We start from the raw sequence: 25,909 nt of genomic DNA on the forward strand, positions 1-25,909 counted from the left end.
AAGTCCATGCAGTCAGCATCCACTGCCTTCTCTTCATCCACTTTCCTGGCAATCGCTTTGAAACACTAAAATAGATCGCTTAAACATGACCTAACATGCACAAAGCAGAGTTGACTCTCCCTAATCAGCCCCCGTCGATGCAAATACTTGTAGATCCTATCTCTCAGCACTGCTTACAATCAGTTACCTACCACGGACGTCAAACTTACCAGCCTAGAATTTCCAAGACTGACCACAACAGCAGACACGCAACCCCAGAAAGATGCAGGTCTCCAAACTGCAAGCCCGCATCGCAGCACAGACGACGGACACTCCCCCACTCCTCCCCCGCCCCCCAGCAGTGCTCACCTGCGACAAACCTCCTGCGGAATCCCAGCAACAGAAGGATGAGGAACGAGCAGACGGACAGCGAGGACAAGATCAGCACGGGGATGAGGATGCCCCGTCCTGCGGAGAGATCGAACGACGGGTCAATGGACCCTCCGCACCGTCCCGGGGTCGGACACAGAGTGACCCTCCCTCCACACCGTCCCATCACTCACTCCCGGGGTCAGACACAGAGTGAACCTCCCTCCACACCGTCCCATCACACTCTCCCGGGGTCAGACACAGAGTGAATCTCCCTCCACACCGTCCCATCACACACTCCCTGGGTCAGACACAGAGTGTATCTCCCTCCACACCGTCCCATCACGCACTCCCGGGGTCAGACACAGAGTGAATCTCCCTCCACACCGTCCCATCACACACTCCCGGGGTCAGACACAGATGGAATCTCCCTCCACACCGTCCCATCACACACTCCCGGGGTCAGACACAGAGTGAATCTCCCTCCACACCGTCCCATCACACACTCCCGGGGTCGGACACAGAGTGAATCTCCCTCCACACCGTCCCATCACACACTCCCGTGGTCAGACACAGATAGAATCTCCCTCCACACCGTCCCATCACACACTCCCGGGGTCAGACACAGAGTGAATCTCCCTCCACACCGTCCCATCACACACTCCCGGGGTCAGACACAGAGTGAATCTCCCTCCACACCGTCCCATCACACACTCCCGGGGTCAGACACAGAGTGAATCTCCCTCCACACCGTCCCATCACACACTCCCGGGGTCAGTCACAGAGTGAATCTCCCTCCACACCGTCCCATCACACACTCCCGGGGTCAGACACAGAGTGAATCTCCCTCCACACCGTCCCATCACACACTCCCGGGGTCAGACACAGAGTGACCCTCCCTCCACACCGTCCCATCACACACTCCCGGGGTCGGACACAGAGTGACCCTCCCTCCACACCGTCCCATCACACACTCCCGGGGTCAGACACAGAGTGAATCTCCCTCCACACCGTCCCATCAGACACTCCCGGGGTCAGACACAGAGTGAATCTCCCTCCACACCGTCCCATCACACACTCCCGGGGTCAGACACAGAGTGAATCTCCCTCCAAACCGTCCCATCACACACTCCCGGGGTCAGACACAGAGTGAATCTCCCTCCACACTGTCCCATCACACACTCCCGGGGTCAGACACAGAGTGAAACTCCCTCCACACCGTCCCATCACACACTCCCAGGGTCAGACACAGAGTGAATCTCCCTCCAAACCGTCCCATCACACACTCCCGGGGTCAGACACAGAGTGAATCTCCCTCCGCACCGTCCCATCACACACTCCCGGGGTCAGACTCAGAGTGAATCTCCCTCCACACCGTCCCATCACACACTCCCGGGGTCAGACACAGAGTGAATCTCCCTCCACACCGTCCCATCACACACTCCCGGGGTCAGACACAGAGTGAATCTCCCTCCACACCGTCCCATCACACACTCCCGGGGTCAGACACAGAGTGAATCTCCCTCCAAACCGTCCCATCACACACTCCCGGGGTCAGACACAGAGTGAATCTCCCTCCACACTGTCCCATCACACACTCCCGGGGTCAGACACAGAGTGAATCTCCCTCCACACCGTCCCATCACACACTCCCAGGGTCAGACACAGAGTGAATCTCCCTCCAAACCGTCCCATCACACACTCCCGGGGTCAGACACAGAGTGAATCTCCCTCCGCACCGTCCCATCACACACTCCCGGGGTCAGACTCAGAGTGAATCTCCCTCCACACCGTCCCATCACACACTCCCGGGGTCAGACACAGAGTGAATCTCCCTCCACACCGTCCCATCACACACTCCCGGGGTCAGACACAGAGTGAATCTCCCTCCACACCGTCCCATCACACACTCCCGGGGTCAGACACAGAGTGAATCTCCCTCCACACCGTCCCATCACACACTCCCGGGGTCAGACACAGAGTGAATCTCCCTCCACACCGTCCCGTCACACACTCCCGGGGTCAGACACAGAGTGAATCTCCCTCCACACCATCCCATCACACACTCCCGGGGTCAGACACAGAGTGAATCTCCCTCCACACCATCCCATCACTCACTCCCGGGGTCAGACACAGAGTGACCCTCCCTCCACACCGTCCCATCACACACTCCCGGGGTCGGACACAGAGTGACTCTCCCTCCACACCGTCCCATCACACACTCCCGGGGTCGGACACAGAGTGAATCTCCCTCCACACCGTCCCATCACACACTCCCGGGGACAGACACAGAGTGAATCTCCCTCCAAACCGTCCCATCACAATCTCCCGGGGTCAGAGACAGAGTGAATCTCCCCCCACACCGTCCCATCTCACACTCCCGGGGTCAGACACAGAGTGAATCTCCCTCCACACCGTCCCATCACATACTCCCGGGATCAGACACAGAGTGATTCTCCCTCCACACCATCCCATCACACACACCCGGGGTCAGACACAGAGTTAATATCCCTCCACACCGTCCCATCACACACACCCGGGGTCAGACACAGAGTGAATCTCCCTCCACACCATCCCATCACTCACTCCCGGGGTCAGACACAGAGTGACCCTCCCTCCACACCGTCCCATCACACACTCCCGGGGTCGGACACAGAGTGACCCTCCCTCCACACCGTCCCATCACACACTCCCGGGGTCGGACACAGAGTGAATCTCCCTCCACACCGTCCCATCACACACTCCCGGGGACAGACACAGAGTGAATCTCCCTCCACACCGTCCCATCACAATCTCCCGGGGTCAGAGACAGAGTGAATCTCCCCCCACACCGTCCCATCTCACACTCCCGGGGTCAGACACAGAGTGAATCTCCCTCCACACCGTCCCATCACATACTCCCGGGATCAGACACAGAGTGATTCTCCCTCCACACCATCCCATCACACACACCCGGGGTCAGACACAGAGTTAATATCCCTCCACACCGTCCCATCACAATCTCCCGGGGTCAGACACAGAGTGAATCTCCCTCCACACCGTCCCATCACAATCTCCCGGGGTCAGAGACAGAGTGAATCTCCCCCCACACCGTCCCATCTCACACTCCCGGGGTCAGACACAGAGTGAATCTCCCCCCACACCGTCCCATCTCACACTCCCGAGGTCAGACACAGAGTGAATCTCCCTCCACACCGTCCCATCACACACTCCCGGGGTCAGACACAGAGTGAATCACCCTCCACACCGTCCCATCAAACACTCCTGGGGTCAGACACAGAGTGAATCTCCCCCCACACCGTCCCATCACACACTCCCGGGGTCAGACACAGAGTGAATCTCACTCCACACCGTCCCATCACACACTCCCGGGGTCAGACACAGAGTGAATCTCCCTCCACACTGTCCCATCACACACTCCCGGGGTCAGACACAGAGTGAATCTCCCTCCACACCGTCCCATCACACACTCCCGGGGTCAGACACAGAGTGAATCTCCCTCCACACCGTCCCATCACACACTCCCGGGGTCAGACACAGAGTGAATCTCCCTCCACACCGTCCCATCACACACTCCCGGGGTCAGACACAGAGTGAATCTCCCTCCACACCGTCCCATCACACACTCCCGGGGTCAGACACAGAGTGAATCTCCCTCCACACCGTCCCATCACACACTCCCGGGGTCAGACACAGAGTGAATCTCCCTCCACACCGTCCCATCACACTCTCCCGGGGTCAGACACAGAGAGAATCTCCCTCCGCACCGTCTCATCACACACCCCCAGGGTCGGACACAGAGTGAATCTCCCGCCCAAACCGTCCCGGGGGCGGAGACAGAGTGAATCTCCCTCCACACCGTCCCATCACACACTCCCGGGGTCAGACACAGAGTGAATCTCCCTCCACACCGTCCCATCACACTCTCCCGGGGTCAGACACAGAGTGAATCTCCCTCCACACCATCCCATCACACTCTCCCGGGGTCAGACACAGAGTGAATCTCCCTCCACACCGTCCCAACACAGACTCCCGGAGTCAGACACAGAGTGAATCTCCCTCCAGACCGTCCCGTCACACACTCCCGGGGTCAGACACAGAGTGAATCTCCCTCCACACCGTCCCATCACACACTCCCGGGGTCAGACACAGAGTGAATCTCCCTCCAGACCGTCCCGTCACACACTCCCGGGGTCAGTCACAGAGTGAATCTCCCTCCACACCGTCCCATCACACACTCCCGGGGTCAGACACAGAGTGAATCTCCCTCCACACCGTCCCATCACACACTCCCGGGGTCAGACACAGAGTGAATCTCCCTCCGCACCGTCTCATCACACACCCCCAGGGTCGGACACAGAGTGAATCTCCCGCCCAAACCGTCCCGGGGGCGGACACAGAGTGAATCACCCTCCACACCGTCCAATCACACACTCCCGGGGTCAGACACAGAGTGAATCTCCCTCCACACCGTCACATCACACTCTCCCGGGGTCAGACACAGAGTGAATCTACCTCCACACCGTCCCATCACACTCTCCCGGGGTCAGACACAGAGTGAATCTCCCTCCACACCGTCCCAACACAGACTCCCGGAGTCAGACACAGAGTGAATCTCCCTCCACACCGACCCATCACATACTCCCGGGGTCAGACACAGAGTGAATCTCCCTCCACACCATCCCATCACACACTCCCGGGGTCAGACACAGAGTGAATCTCCCTCCACACCGTCCATCACACACTCCCGGGGTCAGACATAGTGAATCTCCCTCCACACCGTCCCTTCACACACTCCCGGGGTCAGACACAGAGTGAATCTCCCTCCACACCATCCCATCACACACTCCCGGGGTCAGACACAGAGTGAATCTCCCTCCACACCGTCCATCACACACTCCCGGGGTCAGACACATAGTGAATCTCCCTCCACACCGTCCCATCACACACTCCCGGGGTCAGACACAGAGTGAATCTCCCTCCACACCGTCCCATCACACACTCCCGGTGTCAGACACAGAGTGAATCTCCCTCCACACCGTCCCATCACACATTCCCGGGGTCAGACACAGAGTGAATCTCCCTCCACTCCGTCCCATCACACACTCCCGGGGTCAGACACAGAGTGAATCTCCCTCCACACCGTTCCATCACACACTCCCGGGGTCAGACACAGAGTGAATCTACCTCCACACCGTCACATCACACACTCCTGGGGTCAGACACAGATTAAATCTCCCTCCACACCGTCCCATCACACACTCCCGGGGTCAGACACAGAGTGAATCTACCTCCACACCGTCCCATCACATACTCCCGGGATCAGACACAGAGTGATTCTCCCTACACACCATCCCATCACACACACCCGGGGTCAGACACAGAGTGAATATCCCTCCACACCGTCCCATCACACACACCCGGGGTCAGACACAGAGTGAATCTCCCTCCACACCGTCCCATCACACACTCCCGGGGTCAGACACAGAGTGAATCGCCCTCCACACCGTCCCATCACACTCTCCCGGGGTCAGACACAGAGTGAGTCTCCCTCCACACCGTCCCATCACACACTCCCGGGGTCAGACACAGAGTGACCCTCCCTCCACACCGTCCCATCACACTCTCCCGGGGTCAGACACAGAGTGAGTCTCCCTCCACACCGTCCCATCACACACTCCCGGGGTCAGACACAGAGTGACCCTCCCTCCACACCGTCCCATCACACTCTCCCGGGGTCAGACACAGAGTGAATCTCCCTCCACACCGTCCCATCTCACACTCCCGGGGTCAGACACAGAGTGAATCTCCCTCCACACCGTCCCATCACACATTCCCGGGGTCAGACACAGAGTGACCCTCCCTCCACACCGTCCCATCACACACCCCCGGGGTCGGACACAGTGAGACCCTCCCTGCACACCGTCCCATTACACACTCCCGGGTTCAGACACTGAGTGAATCTCCCTCCACACCGTCCCATCACACACTCCCGGGGTCAGACACAGAGTGAATCTCCCTCCACACCGTCCCCTCACACACTCCCGGGGTCAGACACAGAGTGAATCTCCCTCCACACCGTCCCATCACACACTCCCGGGGTCAGACACAGAGTGAATCTATCTCCACACCATCCCATCACACACTCCCGGGGTCAGGCACAGAGTGAATCTCCCTCCACACCGTCCCATCTCACACTCCCGGGGTCAGACACAGAGTGAATCTCCCTCCACACCGTCCCATCACACACACACGGGGTCAGACACAGAGTGAATCTCCCCCCACACCGTCCCATCACACACTCCCGGGGTCAGACACAGAGTGAGTCTCCCTCCACACCGTCCCATCACACACTCCCGGGGTCAGACACAGAGTGACCCTCCCTCCACACCGACCCATCACACTCTCCCGGGGTCAGACACAGAGTGAATCTCCCTCCACACCGTCCCATCACACATTCCCGGGGTCAGACACAGAGTGACCCTCCCTCCACACCGTCCCATCACACACCCCCGGGGTCGGACACAGTGAGACCCTCCCTGCACACCGTCCCATTACACACTCCCGGGTTCAGACACTGAGTGAATCTCCCTCCACACCGTCCCATCACACACTCCCGGGGTCAGACACAGAGTGAATCTCCCTCCACACCGTCCCCTCACACACTCCCGGGGTCAGACACAGAGTGAATCTCCCTCCACACCGTCCCATCACACACTCCCGGGGTCAGACACAGAGTGAATCTATCTCCACACCATCCCATCACACACTCCCGGGGTCAGGCACAGAGTGAATCTCCCTCCACACCGTCCCATCTCACACTCCCGGGGTCAGACACAGAGTGAATCTCCCTCCACACCGTCCCATCACACACTACCGGGGCCAGACACAGAGTGAATCTCCCTCCACACCGTCCCATCACACACTACCGGGGCCAGACACAGAGTGAATCTCCCTCCACACCGTCCCATCACACACTCCCGGGGTCAGACACAGAGTGAATCACCCTCCACACCGTCCCATCAAACACTCCGGGGGTCAGACACAGAGTGAATCTCCCTCCACACCGGCCCATCACACTCTCCCTGGGTCAGACACAGAGTGAATCTCCCTCCACACCGTCCCATCACACACTCCTGGGGTCAGACACAGAGTGAATCTCCCTCCACACCGTCCCATCACACACACACGGGGTCAGACACAGAGTGAATCTCCCCCCACACCGTCCCATCACACACTCCCGGGGTCAGACACAGAGTGAATCTCCCTCCACACCGTCCCATCACACACTCCTGGGGTCAGACACAGAGTGAATCTCCCTCCACACTGTCCCATCACACACTCCCGGGGTCAGACACAGAGTGAATCTCCCTCCGCACCGTCTCATCACACACCCCCAGGGTCGGACACAGAGTGAATCTCCCGCCCAAACCGTCCCGGGAGCAGACACAGAGTGAATCTCCCACCACACCGTCCCATCACACACTCCCGGGGTCAGACACAGAGTGAATCTCCCTCCACACCGTCCCATCACACACTCCCGGTGTCAGACACAGAGTGAATCTCCCTCCACACCGTCCCATCACACATTCCCGGGGTCAGACACAGAGTGAATCTCCCTCCACTCCGTCCCATCACACACTCCCGGGGTCAGACACAGAGTGAATCTCCCTCCACACCGTTCCATCACACACTCCCGGGGTCAGACACAGAGTGAATCTACCTCCACACCGTCACATCACACACTCCTGGGGTCAGACACAGATTAAATCTCCCTCCACACCGTCCCATCACACACTCCCGGGGTCAGACACAGAGTGAATCTACCTCCACACCGTCCCATCACATACTCCCGGGATCAGACACAGAGTGATTCTCCCTACACACCATCCCATCACACACACCCGGGGTCAGACACAGAGTGAATATCCCTCCACACCGTCCCATCACACACACCCGGGGTCAGACACAGAGTGAATCTCCCTCCACACCGTCCCATCACACACTCCCGGGGTCAGACACAGAGTGAATCGCCCTCCACACCGTCCCATCACACTCTCCCGGGGTCAGACACAGAGTGAGTCTCCCTCCACACCGTCCCATCACAGACTCCCGGGGTCAGACACAGAGTGACCCTCCCTCCACACCGTCCCATCACACTCTCCCGGGGTCAGACACAGAGTGAATCTCCCTCCACACCGTCCCATCACACATTCCCGGGGTCAGACACAGAGTGACCCTCCCTCCACACCGTCCCATCACACACCCCCGGGGTCGGACACAGTGAGACCCTCCCTGCACACCGTCCCATTACACACTCCCGGGTTCAGACACTGAGTGAATCTCCCTCCACACCGTCCCATCACACACTCCCGGGGTCAGACACAGAGTGAATCTCCCTCCACACCGTCCCCTCACACACTCCCGGGGTCAGACACAGAGTGAATCTCCCTCCACACCGTCCCATCACACACTCCCGGGGTCAGACACAGAGTGAATCTATCTCCACACCATCCCATCACACACTCCCGGGGTCAGGCACAGAGTGAGTCTCCCTCCACACCGTCCCATCTCACACTCCCGGGGTCAGACACAGAGTGAATCTCCCTCCACACCGTCCCATCACACACTACCGGGGCCAGACACAGAGTGAATCTCCCTCCACACCGTCCCATCACACACTACCGGGGCCAGACACAGAGTGAATCTCCCTCCACACCGTCCCATCACACACTCCCGGGGTCAGACACAGAGTGAATCACCCTCCACACCGTCCCATCAAACACTCCTGGGGTCAGACACAGAGTGAATCTCCCTCCACACCGGCCCATCACACTCTCCCTGGGTCAGACACAGAGTGAATCTCCCTCCACACCGTCCCATCACACACTCCTGGGGTCAGACACAGAGTGAATCTCCCTCCACACCGTCCCATCACACACACACGGGGTCAGACACAGAGTGAATCTCCCCCCACACCGTCCCATCACACACTCCCGGGGTCAGACACAGAGTGAATCTCCCTCCACACCGTCCCATCACACACTCCTGGGGTCAGACACAGAGTGAATCTCCCTCCACACTGTCCCATCACACACTCCCGGGGTCAGACACAGAGTGAATCTCCCTCCGCAACGTCTCATCACACACCCCCAGGGTCGGACACAGAGTGAATCTCCCGCCCAAACCGTCCCGGGAGCGGACACAGAGTGAATCTCCCTCCACACCGTCCCATCACACACTCCTGGGGTCAGACACAGAGTGAATCACCCTCCACACCGTCCCATCAAACACTCCTGGGGTCAGACACAGAGTGAATCTCCCTCCACACCGGCCCATCACACTCTCCCGGGGTCAGACACAGAGTGAATCTCCCTCCACACCGTCCCATCACACACTCCTGGGGTCAGACACAGAGTGAATCTCCCTCCACACCGTCCCATCACACACTCCCGGGGTCAGACACAGAGTGAATCTCCCTCCACACCGTCCCATCACACACTCCCGGAGTCAGACACAGAGTGAATCTCCCTCCACACCGTCCCATCACACACTCCTGGGGTCAGACACAGAGTGAATCTCCCTCCACACCGTCCCATCACACACTCCCGGGGTCAGACACAGAGTGAATCTCCCTCCGCACCGTCTCATCACACATCCCCAGGGTCGGACACAGAGTGAATCTCCCTCCACACCGTCCCATCACACACTCCCGGAGTCAGACACAGAGTGAATCTCCCTCCACACCGTCCCGTTACACAATCCCGGGGTCAGACACAGAGTGAATCTCCCTCCACACCGTCCCATCACTCACTCCCGGGCTCAGACACAGAGTGAATCTCCCTCCACACCGACCCATCACATACTCCCGGGGTCAGACACAGAGTGAATCTCCCTCCACACCATCCCATCACACACTCCCGGGGTCAGACACAGAGTGAATCTCCCTCCACACCGTCCATCACACACTCCCGGGGTCAGACACATAGTGAATCTCCCTCCACACCGTCCCATCACACACTCCCGGGGTCAGACACAGAGTGAATCTCCCTCCACACCGTCCCATCACACACTCCCGGGGTCAGACACATAGTGAATCTCCCTCCACACCGTCCCATCACACACTCCCGGGGTCAGACACAGAGTGAATCTCCCTCCACACCGTCCCATCACACATTCCCGGGGTCAGACACAGAGTGAATCTCCCTCCACTCCGTCCCATCACACACTCCCGGGGTCAGACACAGAGTGAATCTCCCTCCACACTGTCACATCACACACTCCCGGGGTCAGACACAGATTAAATCTCCCTCCACACCGTCCCATCACACACTCCCGGGGTCAGACACAGAGTGAATCTCCCTCCACACTGTCCCATCACACACTCCCGGGGTCAGACACAGAGTGAATCTCCCTCCGCACCGTCTCATCACACACCCCAGGGTCGGACACAGAGTGAATCTCCCGCCCAAACCGTCCCGGGGGCGGACACAGAGTGAATCTCCCTCCACACCGTCCCATCACACACTCCCAGGGTCAGACACAGAGTGAATCTCCCTCCAAACCGTCCCATCACACACTCCCGGGGTCAGACACAGAGTGAATCTCCCTCCACACCGTCCCATCACACACTCCCGGGGTCAGACACAGAGTGAATCTCCCTCCAAACCGTCCCATCACACACTCCCGGGGTCAGACACAGAGTGAATCTCCCTCCACACTGTCCCATCACACACTCCCGGGGTCAGACACAGAGTGAATCTCCCTCCACACCGTCCCATCACACACTCCCAGGGTCAGACACAGAGTGAATCTCCCTCCAAACCGTCCCATCACACACTCCCGGGGTCAGACACAGAGTGAATCTCCCTCCGCACCGTCCCATCACACACTCCCGGGGTCAGACTCAGAGTGAATCTCCCTCCACACCGTCCCATCACACACTCCCGGGGTCAGACACAGAGTGAATCTCCCTCCACACCGTCCCATCACACACTCCCGGGGTCAGACACAGAGTGAATCTCCCTCCACACCGTCCCATCACACACTCCCGGGGTCAGACACAGAGTGAATCTCCCTCCACACCGTCCCATCACACACTCCCGGGGTCAGACACAGAGTGAATCTCCCTCCACACCGTCCCGTCACACACTCCCGGGGTCAGACACAGAGTGAATCTCCCTCCACACCATCCCATCACACACTCCCGGGGTCAGACACAGAGTGAATCTCCCTCCACACCATCCCATCACTCACTCCCGGGGTCAGACACAGAGTGACCCTCCCTCCACACCGTCCCATCACACACTCCCGGGGTCGGACACAGAGTGACTCTCCCTCCACACCGTCTCATCACACACTCCCGGGGTCGGACACAGAGTGAATCTCCCTCCACACCGTCCCATCACACACTCCCGGGGACAGACACAGAGTGAATCTCCCTCCAAACCGTCCCATCACAATCTCCCGGGGTCAGAGACAGAGTGAATCTCCCCCCACACCGTCCCATCTCACACTCCCGGGGTCAGACACAGAGTGAATCTCCCTCCACACCGTCCCATCACATACTCCCGGGATCAGACACAGAGTGATTCTCCCTCCACACCATCCCATCACACACACCCGGGGTCAGACACAGAGTTAATATCCCTCCACACCGTCCCATCACACACACCCGGGGTCAGACACAGAGTGAATCTCCCTCCACACCATCCCATCACTCACTCCCGGGGTCAGACACAGAGTGACCCTCCCTCCACACCGTCCCATCACACACTCCCGGGGTCGGACACAGAGTGACCCTCCCTCCACACCGTCCCATCACACACTCCCGGGGTCGGACACAGAGTGAATCTCCCTCCACACCGTCCCATCACACACTCCCGGGGACAGACACAGAGTGAATCTCCCTCCACACCGTCCCATCACAATCTCCCGGGGTCAGAGACAGAGTGAATCTCCCCTCACACCGTCCCATCTCACACTCCCGGGGTCAGACACAGAGTGAATCTCCCTCCACACCGTCCCATCACATACTCCTGGGATCAGACACAGAGTGATTCTCCCTCCACACCATCCCATCACACACACCCGGGGTCAGACACAGAGTTAATATCCCTCCACACCGTCCCATCACACACACCCGGGGTCAGACACAGAGTGAATCTCCCTCCACACCGTCCCATCACACACTCCCGGGGTCAGAGACAGAGTGAATCGCCCTCCACACCGTCCCATCACACTCTCCCGGGGTCAGACACAGAGTGAGTCTCCCTCCACACCGTCCCATCACACACTCCCGGGATCAGACACAGAGTGACCCTCCCTCCACACCGTCCCATCACACTCTCCCGGGGTCAGACACAGAGTGAATCTCCCTCCACACCGTCCCATCACACACTCCCGGGGTCAGACACAGAGTGAGCCTCCCTCCACACCGTCCCATCACACACCCCCGGGGTCGGACACAGAGAGACCCTCCCTGCACACCGTCCCATTACACACTCCCGGGTTCAGACACTGAGTGAATCTCCCTCCACACCGTCCCATCACACACTCCCGGGGTCAGACACAGAGTGAATCTCCCTCCACACCGTCCCATCACATACTCCCGGGGTCAGACACAGAGTGAATCTCCCTCCACACCGTCCCCTCACACACTCCCGGGGTCAGACACAGAGTGAATCTCCCTCCACACCGTCCCATCACACACTCCCGGGGTCAGACACAGAGTGAATCACCCTCCACACCGTCCCATCAAACACTCCTGGGGTCAGACACAGAGTGAATCTCCCTCCACACCGTCCCATCACAATCTCCCGGGGTCAGAGACAGAGTGAATCTCCCCCCACACCGTCCCATCTCACACTCCCGGGGTCAGACACAGAGTGAATCTCCCTCCACACCGTCCCATCACACACTACCGGGGCCAGACACAGAGTGAATCTCCCTCCACACCGTCCCATCACACACTACCGGGGCCAGACACAGAGTGAATCTCCCTCCACACCGTCCCATCACACACTCCCGAGGTCAGACACAGAGTGAATCTCCCTCCACACCGTCCCATCACACACTCCCGGGGTCAGACACAGAGTGAATCACCCTCCACACCGTCCCATCAAACACTCCTGGGGTCAGACACAGAGTGAATCTCCCCCCACACCGTCCCATCACACACTCCCGGGGTCAGACACAGAGTGAATCTCACTCCACACCGTCCCATCACACACTCCCGGGGTCAGACACAGAGTGAATCTCCCTCCACACTGTCCCATCACACACTCCCGGGGTCAGACACAGAGTGAATCTCCCTCCACACCGTCCCATCACACACTCCCGGGGTCAGACACAGAGTGAATCTCCCTCCACACCGTCCCATCACACACTCCCGGGGTCAGACACAGAGTGAATCTCCCTCCACACCGTCCCATCACACACTCCCGGGGTCAGACACAGAGTGAATCTCCCTCCACACCGTCCCATCACACACTCCCGGGGTCAGACACAGAGTGAATCTCCCTCCACACCGTCCCATCACACACTCCCGGGGTCAGACACAGAGTGAATCTCCCTCCGCACCGTCTCATCACACACCCCCAGGGTCGGACACAGAGTGAATCTCCCGCCCAAACCGTCCCGGGGGCGGACACAGAGTGAATATCCCTCCACACCGTCCCATCACACACTCCCGGGGTCAGACACAGAGTGAATCTCCCTCCACACCGTCCCATCACACACTCCCGGGGTCAGACACAGAGTGAATCTCCCTCCACACCGTCCCATCACACTCTCCCGGGGTCAGACACAGAGAGAATCTCCCTCCGCACCGTCTCATCACACACCCCCAGGGTCGGACACAGAGTGAATCTCCCGCCCAAACCGTCCCGGGGGCGGAGACAGAGTGAATCTCCCTCCACACCGTCCCATCACACACTCCCGGGGTCAGACACAGAGTGAATCTCCCTCCACACCGTCCCATCACACTCTCCCGGGGTCAGACACAGAGTGAATCTCCCTCCACACCATCCCATCACACTCTCCCGGGGTCAGACACAGAGTGAATCTCCCTCCACACCGTCCCAACACAGACTCGCGGAGTCAGACACAGAGTGAATCTCCCTCCAGACCGTCCCGTCACACACTCCCGGGGTCAGACACAGAGTGAATCTCCCTCCACACCGTCCCATCACACACTCCCGGGGTCAGACACAGAGTGAATCTCCCTCCAGACCGTCCCGTCACACACTCCCGGGGTCAGTCACAGAGTGAATCTCCCTCCACACCGTCCCATCACACACTCCCGGGGTCAGACACAGAGTGAATCTCCCTCCACACCGTCCCATCACACACTCCCGGGGTCAGACACAGAGTGAATCTCCCTCCGCACCGTCTCATCACACACCCCCAGGGTCGGACACAGAGTGAATCTCCCGCCCAAACCGTCCCGGGGGCGGACACAGAGTGAATCACCCTCCACACCGTCCCATCACACACTCCCGGGGTCAGACACAGAGTGAATCTCCCTACACACCGTCCCATCACACTCTCCCGGGGTCAGACACAGAGTGAATCTACCTCCACACCGTCCCATCACACTCTCCCGGGGTCAGACACAGAGTGAATCTCCCTCCACACCGTCCCAACACAGACTCCCGGAGTCAGACACAGAGTGAATCTCCCTCCACACCGACCCATCACATACTCCCGGGGTCAGACACAGAGTGAATCTCCCTCCACACCATCCCATCACACACTCCCGGGGTCAGACACAGAGTGAATCTCCCTCCACACCGTCCATCACACACTCCCGGGGTCAGACATAGTGAATCTCCCTCCACACCGTCCCTTCACACACTCCCGGGGTCAGACACAGAGTGAATCTCCCTCCACACCATCCCATCACACACTCCCGGGGTCAGACACAGAGTGAATCTCCCTCCACACCGTCCATCACACACTCCCGGGGTCAGACACATAGTGAATCTCCCTCCACACCGTCCCATCACACACTCCCGGGGTCAGACACAGAGTGAATCTCCCTCCACACCGTCCCATCACACACTCCCGGTGTCAGACACAGAGTGAATCTCCCTCCACACCGTCCCATCACACATTCCCGGGGTCAGACACAGAGTGAATCTCCCTCCACTCCGTCCCATCACACACTCCCGGGGTCAGACACAGAGTGAATCTCCCTCCACACCGTTCCATCACACACTCCCGGGGTCAGACACAGAGTGAATCTACCTCCACACCGTCACATCACACACTCCTGGGGTCAGACACAGATTAAATCTCCCTCCACACCGTCCCATCACACACTCCCGGGGTCAGACACAGAGTGAATCTACCTCCACACCGTCCCATCACATACTCCCGGGATCAGACACAGAGTGATTCTCCCTACACACCATCCCATCACACACACCCGGGGTCAGACACAGAGTGAATATCCCTCCACACCGTCCCATCACACACACCCGGGGTCAGACACAGAGTGAATCTCCCTCCACACCGTCCCATCACACACTCCCGGGGTCAGACACAGAGTGAATCGCCCTCCACACCGTCCCATCACACTCTCCCGGGGTCAGACACAGAGTGAGTCTCCCTCCACACCGTCCCATCACACACTCCCGGGGTCAGACACAGAGTGACCCTCCCTCCACACCGTCCCATCACACTCTCCCGGGGTCAGACACAGAGTGAATCTCCCTCCACACCGTCCCATCACACATTCCCGGGGTCAGACACAGAGTGACCCTCCCTCCACACCCTCCCATCACACACCCCCGGGGTCGGACACAGTGAGACCCTCCCTGCACACCGTCCCATTACACACTCCCGGGTTCAGACACTGAGTGAATCTCCCTCCACACCGTCCCATCACACACTCCCGGGGTCAGACACAGAGTGAATCTCCCTCCACACCGTCCCCTCACACACTCCCGGGGTCAGACACAGAGTGAATCTCCCTCCACACCGTCCCATCACACACTCCCGGGGTCAGACACAGAGTGAATCTATCTCCACACCATCCCATCACACACTCCCGGGGTCAGGCACAGAGTGAATCTCCCTCCACACCGTCCCATCTCACACTCCCGGGGTCAGACACAGAGTGAATCTCCCTCCACACCGTCCCATCACACACTACCGGGGCCAGACACAGAGTGAATCTCCCTCCACACCGTCCCATCACACACTACCGGGGCCAGACACAGAGTGAATCTCCCTCCACACCGTCCCATCACACACTCCCGGGGTCAGACACAGAGTGAATCACCCTCCACACCGTCCCATCAAACACTCCTGGGGTCAGACACAGAGTGAATCTCCCTCCACACCGGCCCATCACACTCTCCCTGGGTCAGACACAGAGTGAATCTCCCTCCACACCGTCCCATCACACACTCCTGGGGTCAGACACAGAGTGAATCTCCCTCCACACCGTCCCATCACACACACACGGGGTCAGACACAGAGTGAATCTCCCCCCACACCGTCCCATTACACACTCCCGGGGTCAGACACAGAGTGAATCTCCCTCCACACCGTCCCATCACACACTCCTGGGGTCAGACACAGAGTGAATCTCCCTCCACACTGTCCCATCACAAACTCCCGGGGTCAGACACAGAGTGAATCTCCCTCCGCACAGTCTCATCACACACCCCCAGGGTCGGACACAGAGTGAATCTCCCGCCCAAACCGTCCCGGGAGCGGACACAGAGTGAATCTCCCTCCACACCGTCCCATCACACACTCCTGGGGTCAGACACAGAGTGAATCACCCTCCACACCGTCCCATCAAACACTCCTGGGGTCAGACACAGAGTGAATCTCCCTCCACACCGGCCCATCACACTCTCCCGGGGTCAGACACAGAGTGAATCTCCCTCCACACCGTCCCATCACACACTCCTGGGGTCAGACACAGAGTGAATCTCCCTCCACACCGTCCCATCACACACTCCCGGGGTCAGACACAGAGTGAATCTCCCTCCACACCGTCCCATCACACACTCCCGGAGTCAGACACAGAGTGAATCTCCCTCCACACCGTCCCATCACACACTCCTGGGGTCAGACACAGAGTGAATCTCCCTCCACACCGTCCCATCACACACTCCCGGGGTCAGACACAGAGTGAATCTCCCTCCGCACCGTCTCATCACACATCCCCAGGGTCGGACACAGAGTGAATCTCCCGCCCAAACCGTCCCGGGGGCGGACACAGAGTGAATCTCCCTCCACACCGTCCCATCACACACTCCCGGAGTCAGACACAGAGTGAATCTCCCTCCACACCGTCCCGTTACACAATCCCGGGGTCAGACACAGAGTGAATCTCCCTCCACACCGTCCCATCACTCACTCCCGGGCTCAGACACAGAGTGAATCTCCCTCCACACCGTCCATCACACACTCCCGGGGTCAGACACATAGTGAATCTCCCTCCACACCGTCCCATCACACACTCCCGGGGTCAGACACAGAGTGAATCTCCCTCCACACCGTCCCATCACACACTCCCGGGGTCAGACACAGAGTGAATCTCCCTCCACACCGTCCCATCACACATTCCCGGGGTCAGACACAGAGTGAATCTCCCTCCACTCCATCCCATCACACACTCCCGGGGTCAGACACAGAGCGAATCTCCCTCCACACCGTCCCATCACACACTCCCAGGGTCAGACACAGAGTGAATCTCCCTCCACACTGTCACATCACACACTCCCGGGGTCAGACACAGATTAAATCTCCCTCCACACCGTCCCATCACACACTCCCGGGGTCAGACACAGAGTGAATCTCCCTCCACACTGTCCCATCACACACTCCCGGGGTCAGACACAGAGTGAATCTCCCTCCGCACCGTCTCATCACACACCCCAGGGTCGGACACAGAGTGAATCTCCCGCCCAAACCGTCCCGGGGGCGGACACAGAGTGAATCTCCCTCCACACCGTCCCATCACACACTCCTGGGGTCAGACACAGAGTGAATCTCCCTCCACACTGTCCCATCACACACTCCCGGGGTCAGACACAGAGTGAATCTCCCTCCGCACCGTCTCATCACACACCCCAGGGTCGGACACAGAGTGAATCTCCCGCCCAAACCGTCCCAGGGGCGGACACAGAGTGAATCTCCCTCCACACCGTCCCATCACACACTCCTGGGGTCAGACACAGAGTGAATCACCCTCCACACCGTCCCATCAAACACTCCTGGGGTCAGACACATAGTGAATCTCCCTCCACACCGGCCCATCACACTCTCCCGGGGTCAGACACAGAGTGAATCTCCCTCCACACCGTCCCATCACACACTCCTGGGGTCAGACACAGAGTGAATCTCCCTCCACACCGTCCCATCACACACTCCCGGGGTCAGACACAGAGTGAATCTCCCTCCACACCGTCCCATCACACACTCCCGGGGTCAGACACAGAGTGAATCTCCCTCCACACCGTCCCATCACACACTCCTGGGGTCAGACACAGAGTGAATCTCCCTCCACACCGTCCCATCACACACTCCCGGGGTCAGACACAGAGTGAATCACCCTCCGCACCGTCTCATCACACATCCCCAGGGTCGGACACAGAGTGAATCTCCCGCCCAAACCGTCCCGGGGGCGGACACAGAGTGAATCTCCCTCCACACCGTCCCATCACACACTCCCGGGGTCAGAAACAGAGTGAATCTCCCTCCACACCGTCCCATCACACTCTCCCGGGGTCAGACACAGAGTGAATCTACCTCCACACCGTCCCATCACACTCTCCCGGGGTCAGACACAGAGTGAATCTCCCTCCACACCGTCCCAACACAGACTCCCGGAGTCAGACACAGAGTGAATCTCCCTCAACACCGTCCCGTCACACACTCCCGGGGTCAGACACAGAGTGAATCTCCCTCCACACCGTCCCGTCACACACTCCCGGGGTCAGACACAGAGTGAATCTCCCTCCACACCGTCCCGTCACACACTCCCGGGGTCAGACACAGAGTGAATCTCCCTCCACACCGTCCCGTTACACAATCCCGGGGTCAGACACAGAGTGAATCTCCCTCCACACCGTCCCGTCACACACTCCCGGGGTCAGACACAGAGTGAATCTCCCTCCACACCGTCCCATCACACACTCCCGGGGTCAGACACAGAGTGAATCTCCCTCCACACCGTCCCATCACACATTCCCGGGGTCAGACACAGAGTGAATCTCCCTCCACTCCGTCCCATCACACACTCCTGGGGTCAGACACAGAGGGAATCTCCCTCCACACCGTTCCATCACACACTCCCGGGGTCAGACACAGAGTGAATCTCCCTCCACACCGTCACATCACACACTCCTGGGGTCAGACACAGATTAAATCTCCCTCCACACCGTCCCATCACACACTCCCGGGGTCAGACACAGAGTGAATCTACCTCCACACCGTCCCATCACATACTCCCGGGATCAGACACAGAGTGATTCTCCCTCCACACCATCCCATCACACACACCCGGGGTCAGACACAGAGTGAATATCCCTCCACACCGTCCCATCACACACACCCGGGGTCAGACACAGAGTGAATATCCCTCCACACCGTCCCATCACACACAACCGGGGTCAGACACAGAGTGAATCTCCCTCCACATTGTCCCATCACACACTCCCGGGGTCAGACACAGAGTGAATCTCCCTCCACACCGTCCGATCACACACTCCCGGGGTCAGACACAGAGTGAATCTCCCTCCACACCGTCCCATCACACACTCCCGGGGTCAGACACAGAGTGAATCTATCGCCACACCATCCCATCACACACTCCCGGGGTCAGGCACAGAGTGAATCTCCCTCCACACCGTCCCATCACACACTCCCGGGGTCAGACACAGAGTGAATCTCCCTCCACACCGTCCCATCACACACTCTCGGGGTCAGACACAGAGTGAATCTCCCTCCACACCGTCCCATCACACACTCCCGGGGTCAGACACAGAGTGAATCTCCATCCACACCGTCCCATCACACACTCCCGGGGTCAGACACAGAGTGAATCTACCTCCACACCGTCACATCACACACTCCCGGGGTCAGGCACAGAGTGAATCTCCCTCCACACCGTCCCATCACACACTCCCTGGGTCAGACACAGAGTGAATCTCCCTCCACACCGTCCCATCACACACTCCCGGGGTCAGACACAGAGTGAATCTCCCTCCACACCGTCTCATCACACACTCCCGGGGTCAGACACAGAGTGAATCTCCCTCCACACCGTCCCATCACACACTCCCGGGGTCAGACACAGAGTCAATCTCCCTCCACACCGTCCCATCACACATTCCCGGGGTCAGACACAGAGTGAATCTCCCTCCACACCGTCCCATCACACACTCCCGGGGTCAGACACAGAGTGAATCTCCCTGCACACCGTCCCATCACAGACTCCCGGGATCAGACACAGAGTGAATCTCCCTCCACACCGTCCCATCACACACTCCCGGGGTCAGATACAGAGTGAATCTCCCTCCACACCGTCCCATCACACACTCCCGGGGTCAGACACAGAGTGAATCTCCCTCCAGACCGTCCCATCACACACTCCCGGGGTCAGACACAGAGTGAATCTCCCTCCGCACCGTCCCATCACAAACTCACGGGGTCAGACACAGAGTGAATCTCCCTCCACACGGTCCCATCACACACTCCCGGGGTCGGACACAGAGTGAATCTCCCTCCACACCGTCCCATCACACACTCCCGGGGTCAGACACAGAGTGAATCTCCCTCCACACCGTCTCATCACACACTCCCGGGGTCAGACACAGAGTGAATCTCCCTCCACACCGTCCCATCACACTCTCCCGGTGTCAGACACAGAGTGAATCTCCCTCCACACCGTCCCATCACACACTCCCGGGGTCAGACACAGAGTGAATCTCCCTCCACACCGTCCCATCACACACTCCCGGGGTCAGACACAGAGTCAATCTCCCTCCACACCGTCCCATCACACATTCCCGGGGTCAGACACAGAGTGAATCTCCCTCCACACCGTCCCATCACACACTCCCGGGGTCAGACACAGAGTGAATCTCCCTCCACACCGTCCCATCACAGACTCCCGGGATCAGACACAGAGTGAATCTCCCTCCACACCGTCCCATCACACACTCCGGGGTCAGATACAGAGTGAATCTCCCTCCACACCGTCCCATCACACACTCCCGGGGTCAGACACAGAGTGAATCTCCCTCCAGACCGTCCCATCACACACTCCCGGGGTCAGACACAGAGTGAATCTCCGTCCACACCGTCCCATCACACACTCCCGGGGTCAGACACAGAGTGAATCTCCCTCCACACCATCTCATCACACACTCCCGGGGTCAGACACAGAGTGAATCTCCCTCCACACCGTCCCATCACACACTCCCGGGGTCAGACACAGAGTGAATCTCCCTCCACACCGTCGCATCACATACTCCCGGGGTCAGACACAGAGTGAATCTACCTCCACACCGTCCCATCACATACTCCCGGGGTCAGACACAGAGTGAATCTTCCTCCACACCGTCCCATCACACACTCCCGGGGTCAGACACAGAGTGAATCTCCCTCCACACCGTCCCATCACACACTCCCGGGGTCAGACACAGAGTGAATCTCCCTCCACACCGTCCCATCACACACCCCCGGGGTCAGACACAGAGTGAATCTCCCTCCACACCGTCCCATCACACACTCCCGGGGTCAGACACTGAGTGAATCTCCCTCCACACCGTCCCATCACACACTCCCGGGGTCGGACACAGAGTGACCCTCCCTCCACACCGACCCATCACACACTCCTGTGGTCAGACACAGAGTGAATCTCCCTCCACACCGTCCCATCACATACTCCCGGGGTCAGACACAGAGTGAATCTCCCTCCACACCGTCCCATCACACACTCCCGGGGTCAGACACAGAGTGAATCTCCCTCCACACCGTCCCATCACACACTCCCGGGGTCAGACACAGAGTGAATCTACCTCCACACCGTCCCATCTCACACTCCCGGGGTCGGACACAGAGTGACCCTCCCTCCACACCGACCCATCACACACTCCTGGGGTCAGACACTGAGTGAATCTCCCTCCACACCGTCCCATCACACACTCCCGGTGTCGGACACAGAGTGAATCTCCCTCCGCACCGTCCCATCACACACTCCCGGGGTCAGACACAGTGAATCTCCCTCCGCACCGTCCCATCACACACTCCTGGGGTCAGACACAGAGTGAATCTCCCTCCACACCATCCCATCACACACACCCGGGGTCAGACACAGTGAATCTCCCTCCACACCGTCCCATCACACATTCCCGGGGTCAGATACAGAGTGACCCTCCCTCCACACCGTCCCATCACACACTCCCGGGGTCGGACACAGAGTGAATCTCCCTCCACACCGTCCCATCACACACTCCTGGGGTCAGACACAGAGTGAATCTCCCTCCTCACCGTCCCATCACACACTCCTGGGGTCAGACACAGAGTGAATCTCCCTCCTCACCGTCCCATCACACACTCCCGGGGTCAGACACAGAGTGAATCTCCCTCCACACCGTCCCATCACACACTCCCGGGGTCAGACACAGAGTGAATCTCCCTCCACACCATCCCATCACACACTCCCGGGGTCAGACACAGAGTGAATCTCCCTCCACACCGTCCCATCACACACTCCCGGGGTCAGACACAGAGTGAATCTCCCTCCACACCGTCCCATCACACACTCCCGGGGTCAGACACAGAGTGAATCTCCCTGCACACCGTCCCATCACACACTCCCGGGGTCAGACACAGAGTGAATCTCCCTCCACACCGTCCCATCATACACTCCCGGGGTCAGACACAGAGTGAATCTCCCTCCACACCTTCCCATCACACACTCCCGGGGTCAGACACAGAGTGAATCTCCCTCCTTACCATCCATCTCCAGCTGTTCCGATTTGGTGGGGGCCACCGGTACGACGTCTGTGGGCGCGTGCGAGAGAGCGGGACCGCACTCTGCATCTGAAATGTCGGTTCCTGGGGCGATTTCTGTCAAACCCTTCTCCCGGCAGCTGTTTGGGGTGAGAGAGGCAGAAAATCACAAGGCCTGTATCGGAGACCGACCCACTCATCTCAAACCGGAGGCCACCTACCTGGTGTGGTTCTGACAGGGCTCCAGTGAAGAGAAAGCTTTAAACGTCCCGAGGGGACATTCCCCACATTCAGTGTCTCTCGACAAAGTCCCTGAAAAACAATATAGGATATAAATATAGGTTTATATAGTTACAGACTGGGATCTAATCCAGGGGTTCGGGGGGGGTTTATATACAGAATAACAGATCCCCGGGAGTAGGTTACAGACTGGGATCTAATCCAGGGGTTCGGGGGTTATATATATATAGAATAACAGATCCCCGGGAGTGGGTTACAGACTGGGATCTAATCCAGGGGTTCCGGGGGTTTATATACAGAATAACAGATCCCCGGGAGTAGGTTACAGACTGGGATCTAATCCAGGGGTTCGGGGGTTATATATATATAGAATAACAGATCCCCGGGAGTGGGTTACAGACTGGGATCTAATCCAGGGGTTCGGAGGGTTTATATATAGAATAACAGATCCCCAGGAGTGGGTACAGACTGGGATCTAATCCAGGGGTTCGGGGGGTTTATATATAGAATAACAGATCCCCAGGAGTGGGTACAGACTAAGATCTAATCCAGGGGTTCGGGGGGTTTATATATAGAATAACAGATCCCCAGGAGTGGGTACAGACTAAGATCTAATCCAGGGGTTCGGGGGGTTTATATATAGAATAACAGATCCCCAGGAGTGGGTACAGACTAAGATCTAATCCAGGGGTTCGGGGGGTTTATATATAGAATAACAGATCCCCGGGAGTGGGTTACAGACTGGGATCTAATCCAGGGGTTCGGGGGGTTTATATACAGAATAACAGATCCCCGGGAGTGGGTTACAGACTGAGATCTAATCCAGGGGTTTGGGGGGGTTATATATAGAATAACAGATCCTCGGGAGTGGGTTACAGACTGGGATCTAATCCAGGGGTTCAGGGGGGTTTATATATAGAATAACAGATCCCCGGGAGTGGGTTACAGACTGGGATCTAATCCAGGGGCTCGGGGGGTTTATATACAGAATACCAGATCCCCAGGAGTGGGTTAGAGACTGGGATCTAATCCAGGGGTTAGGGGGGTTTATATATAGAATAACAGATCCCCGGGGGTGGGTTACAGACTGGGATCTAATCCAGGGGTTCGGGGGGGGTTTATATATAGAATAACAGTTCCCCGGGAGTGGGTTACAGACTGGGATCTAATCCAGGGGTTCGGGGGTTTATATACAGAATAACAGATCCCCGGGAGTGGGTTACAGACTGGGATCTAATCCAGGGGTTAGGGGGGTTTATATACAGAATACCAGATCCCCAGGAGTGGGTTAGAGACTGGGATCTAATCCAGGGGTTAGGGGGGTTTATATATAGAATAACAGATCCCCGGGGGTGGGTTACAGACTGGGATCTAATCCAGGGGTTCGGGGGGGGTTTATATATAGAATAACAGTTCCCTGGGTGTGGGTTACAGACTGGGATCTAATCCAGGGGTTCGGGGGTTTATATACAGAATAACAGATCCCCGGGAGTGGGTTACAGACTGGGATCTAATCCAGGGGTTAGGGGGGTTTATAAATAGAATAACAGATCCCCGGGGGTGGGTTACGGGCTGGGATCTAATCCAGGGGTTCGGGGGTTATATATATATATATAGAATAACAGATCCCTGGGAGCGGGTTACGGGCTGGGATGTAATCCAGGGGTTCGGGCACCACGTTACCTGGCTGGGTCACCTGTCGGCCTGGCCCGCAGGGGGAGTGAGCCTCGCAGTCCGGACAGCCGGGACCTCCCACGCAGTAGTGGCCCGGGCGACACCGGCACCTCGTCCGCTGGGTGGCCGAGCAGTTCACTGCCACCAGCATGTTGCGCCCTGCAAGGGGAAATGGACAGCACTTGATACCCCTCCGACACCGCGATCAGCCGGGCGGCCCCTCCCCCCCTCCCGTCGGGAAGTCCGATCTGCAGTACCCCTCCCAGCTGTCTCTACGCCGATCGGCCGGATCTCAAATCGCTCCAGCCTCTCCCTCGCCGTTGTGAAAGCAGAAAGGGGGCCGGTCGAGGATTACGGGAGGGATCGAAGGAGGGGGCGAGCAGCTTCGAGTTCCTGGGCATCCCCGTCAACGAGGGGCACATGGGGGGGGAGGGGGTCCCCGTACGCACCAGCCGTTCCTCTCCCACCTCGGACGGGTGACAAAGCCCCCAAAATCTACAGGGGCGTACCGCCGCCCGGCACGGGACCCGCACTTCCCTCCATCGCGGGGCTCGGCCGAGAGTGGCGCGGACAGCCCGGCGCATCTAAATCTCCCACCATGGAGGACGTTTACAGAGACAGGAGCGTAAAAAAGGGGCCCGAAGGATCACGGGGGGCCCCG

At 58.6% G+C, this 25,909-nt stretch overlaps 1 protein-coding gene across 1 annotated transcript in view; it reads right to left on the reverse strand.

The window, feature by feature from the left end:
• LOC132386883 (tumor necrosis factor receptor superfamily member 5-like) overlaps positions 1-25,427 on the reverse strand; it is a 36,469-nt gene extending 11,042 nt beyond the window's left edge. Inside the window, exons 1-4 of the mRNA XM_059959235.1 lie at positions 25,258-25,427; positions 23,556-23,646; positions 23,338-23,474; positions 349-447 (exon numbers count right to left, since the gene is read on the reverse strand). Of these exons, the coding sequence (XP_059815218.1) occupies positions 349-447; positions 23,338-23,474; positions 23,556-23,646; positions 25,258-25,399 (469 nt within the window). The 5' untranslated portion in view covers positions 25,400-25,427. The remainder of the gene's footprint in view (positions 1-348; positions 448-23,337; positions 23,475-23,555; positions 23,647-25,257) is intronic.
• Between the last annotated feature and the right edge of the window lie 482 nt (positions 25,428-25,909).

Source organism: Hypanus sabinus, unplaced genomic scaffold (assembly GCF_030144855.1).
Source record: "Hypanus sabinus isolate sHypSab1 unplaced genomic scaffold, sHypSab1.hap1 scaffold_1360, whole genome shotgun sequence".
NCBI lineage: Eukaryota > Metazoa > Chordata > Chondrichthyes > Myliobatiformes > Dasyatidae > Hypanus > Hypanus sabinus.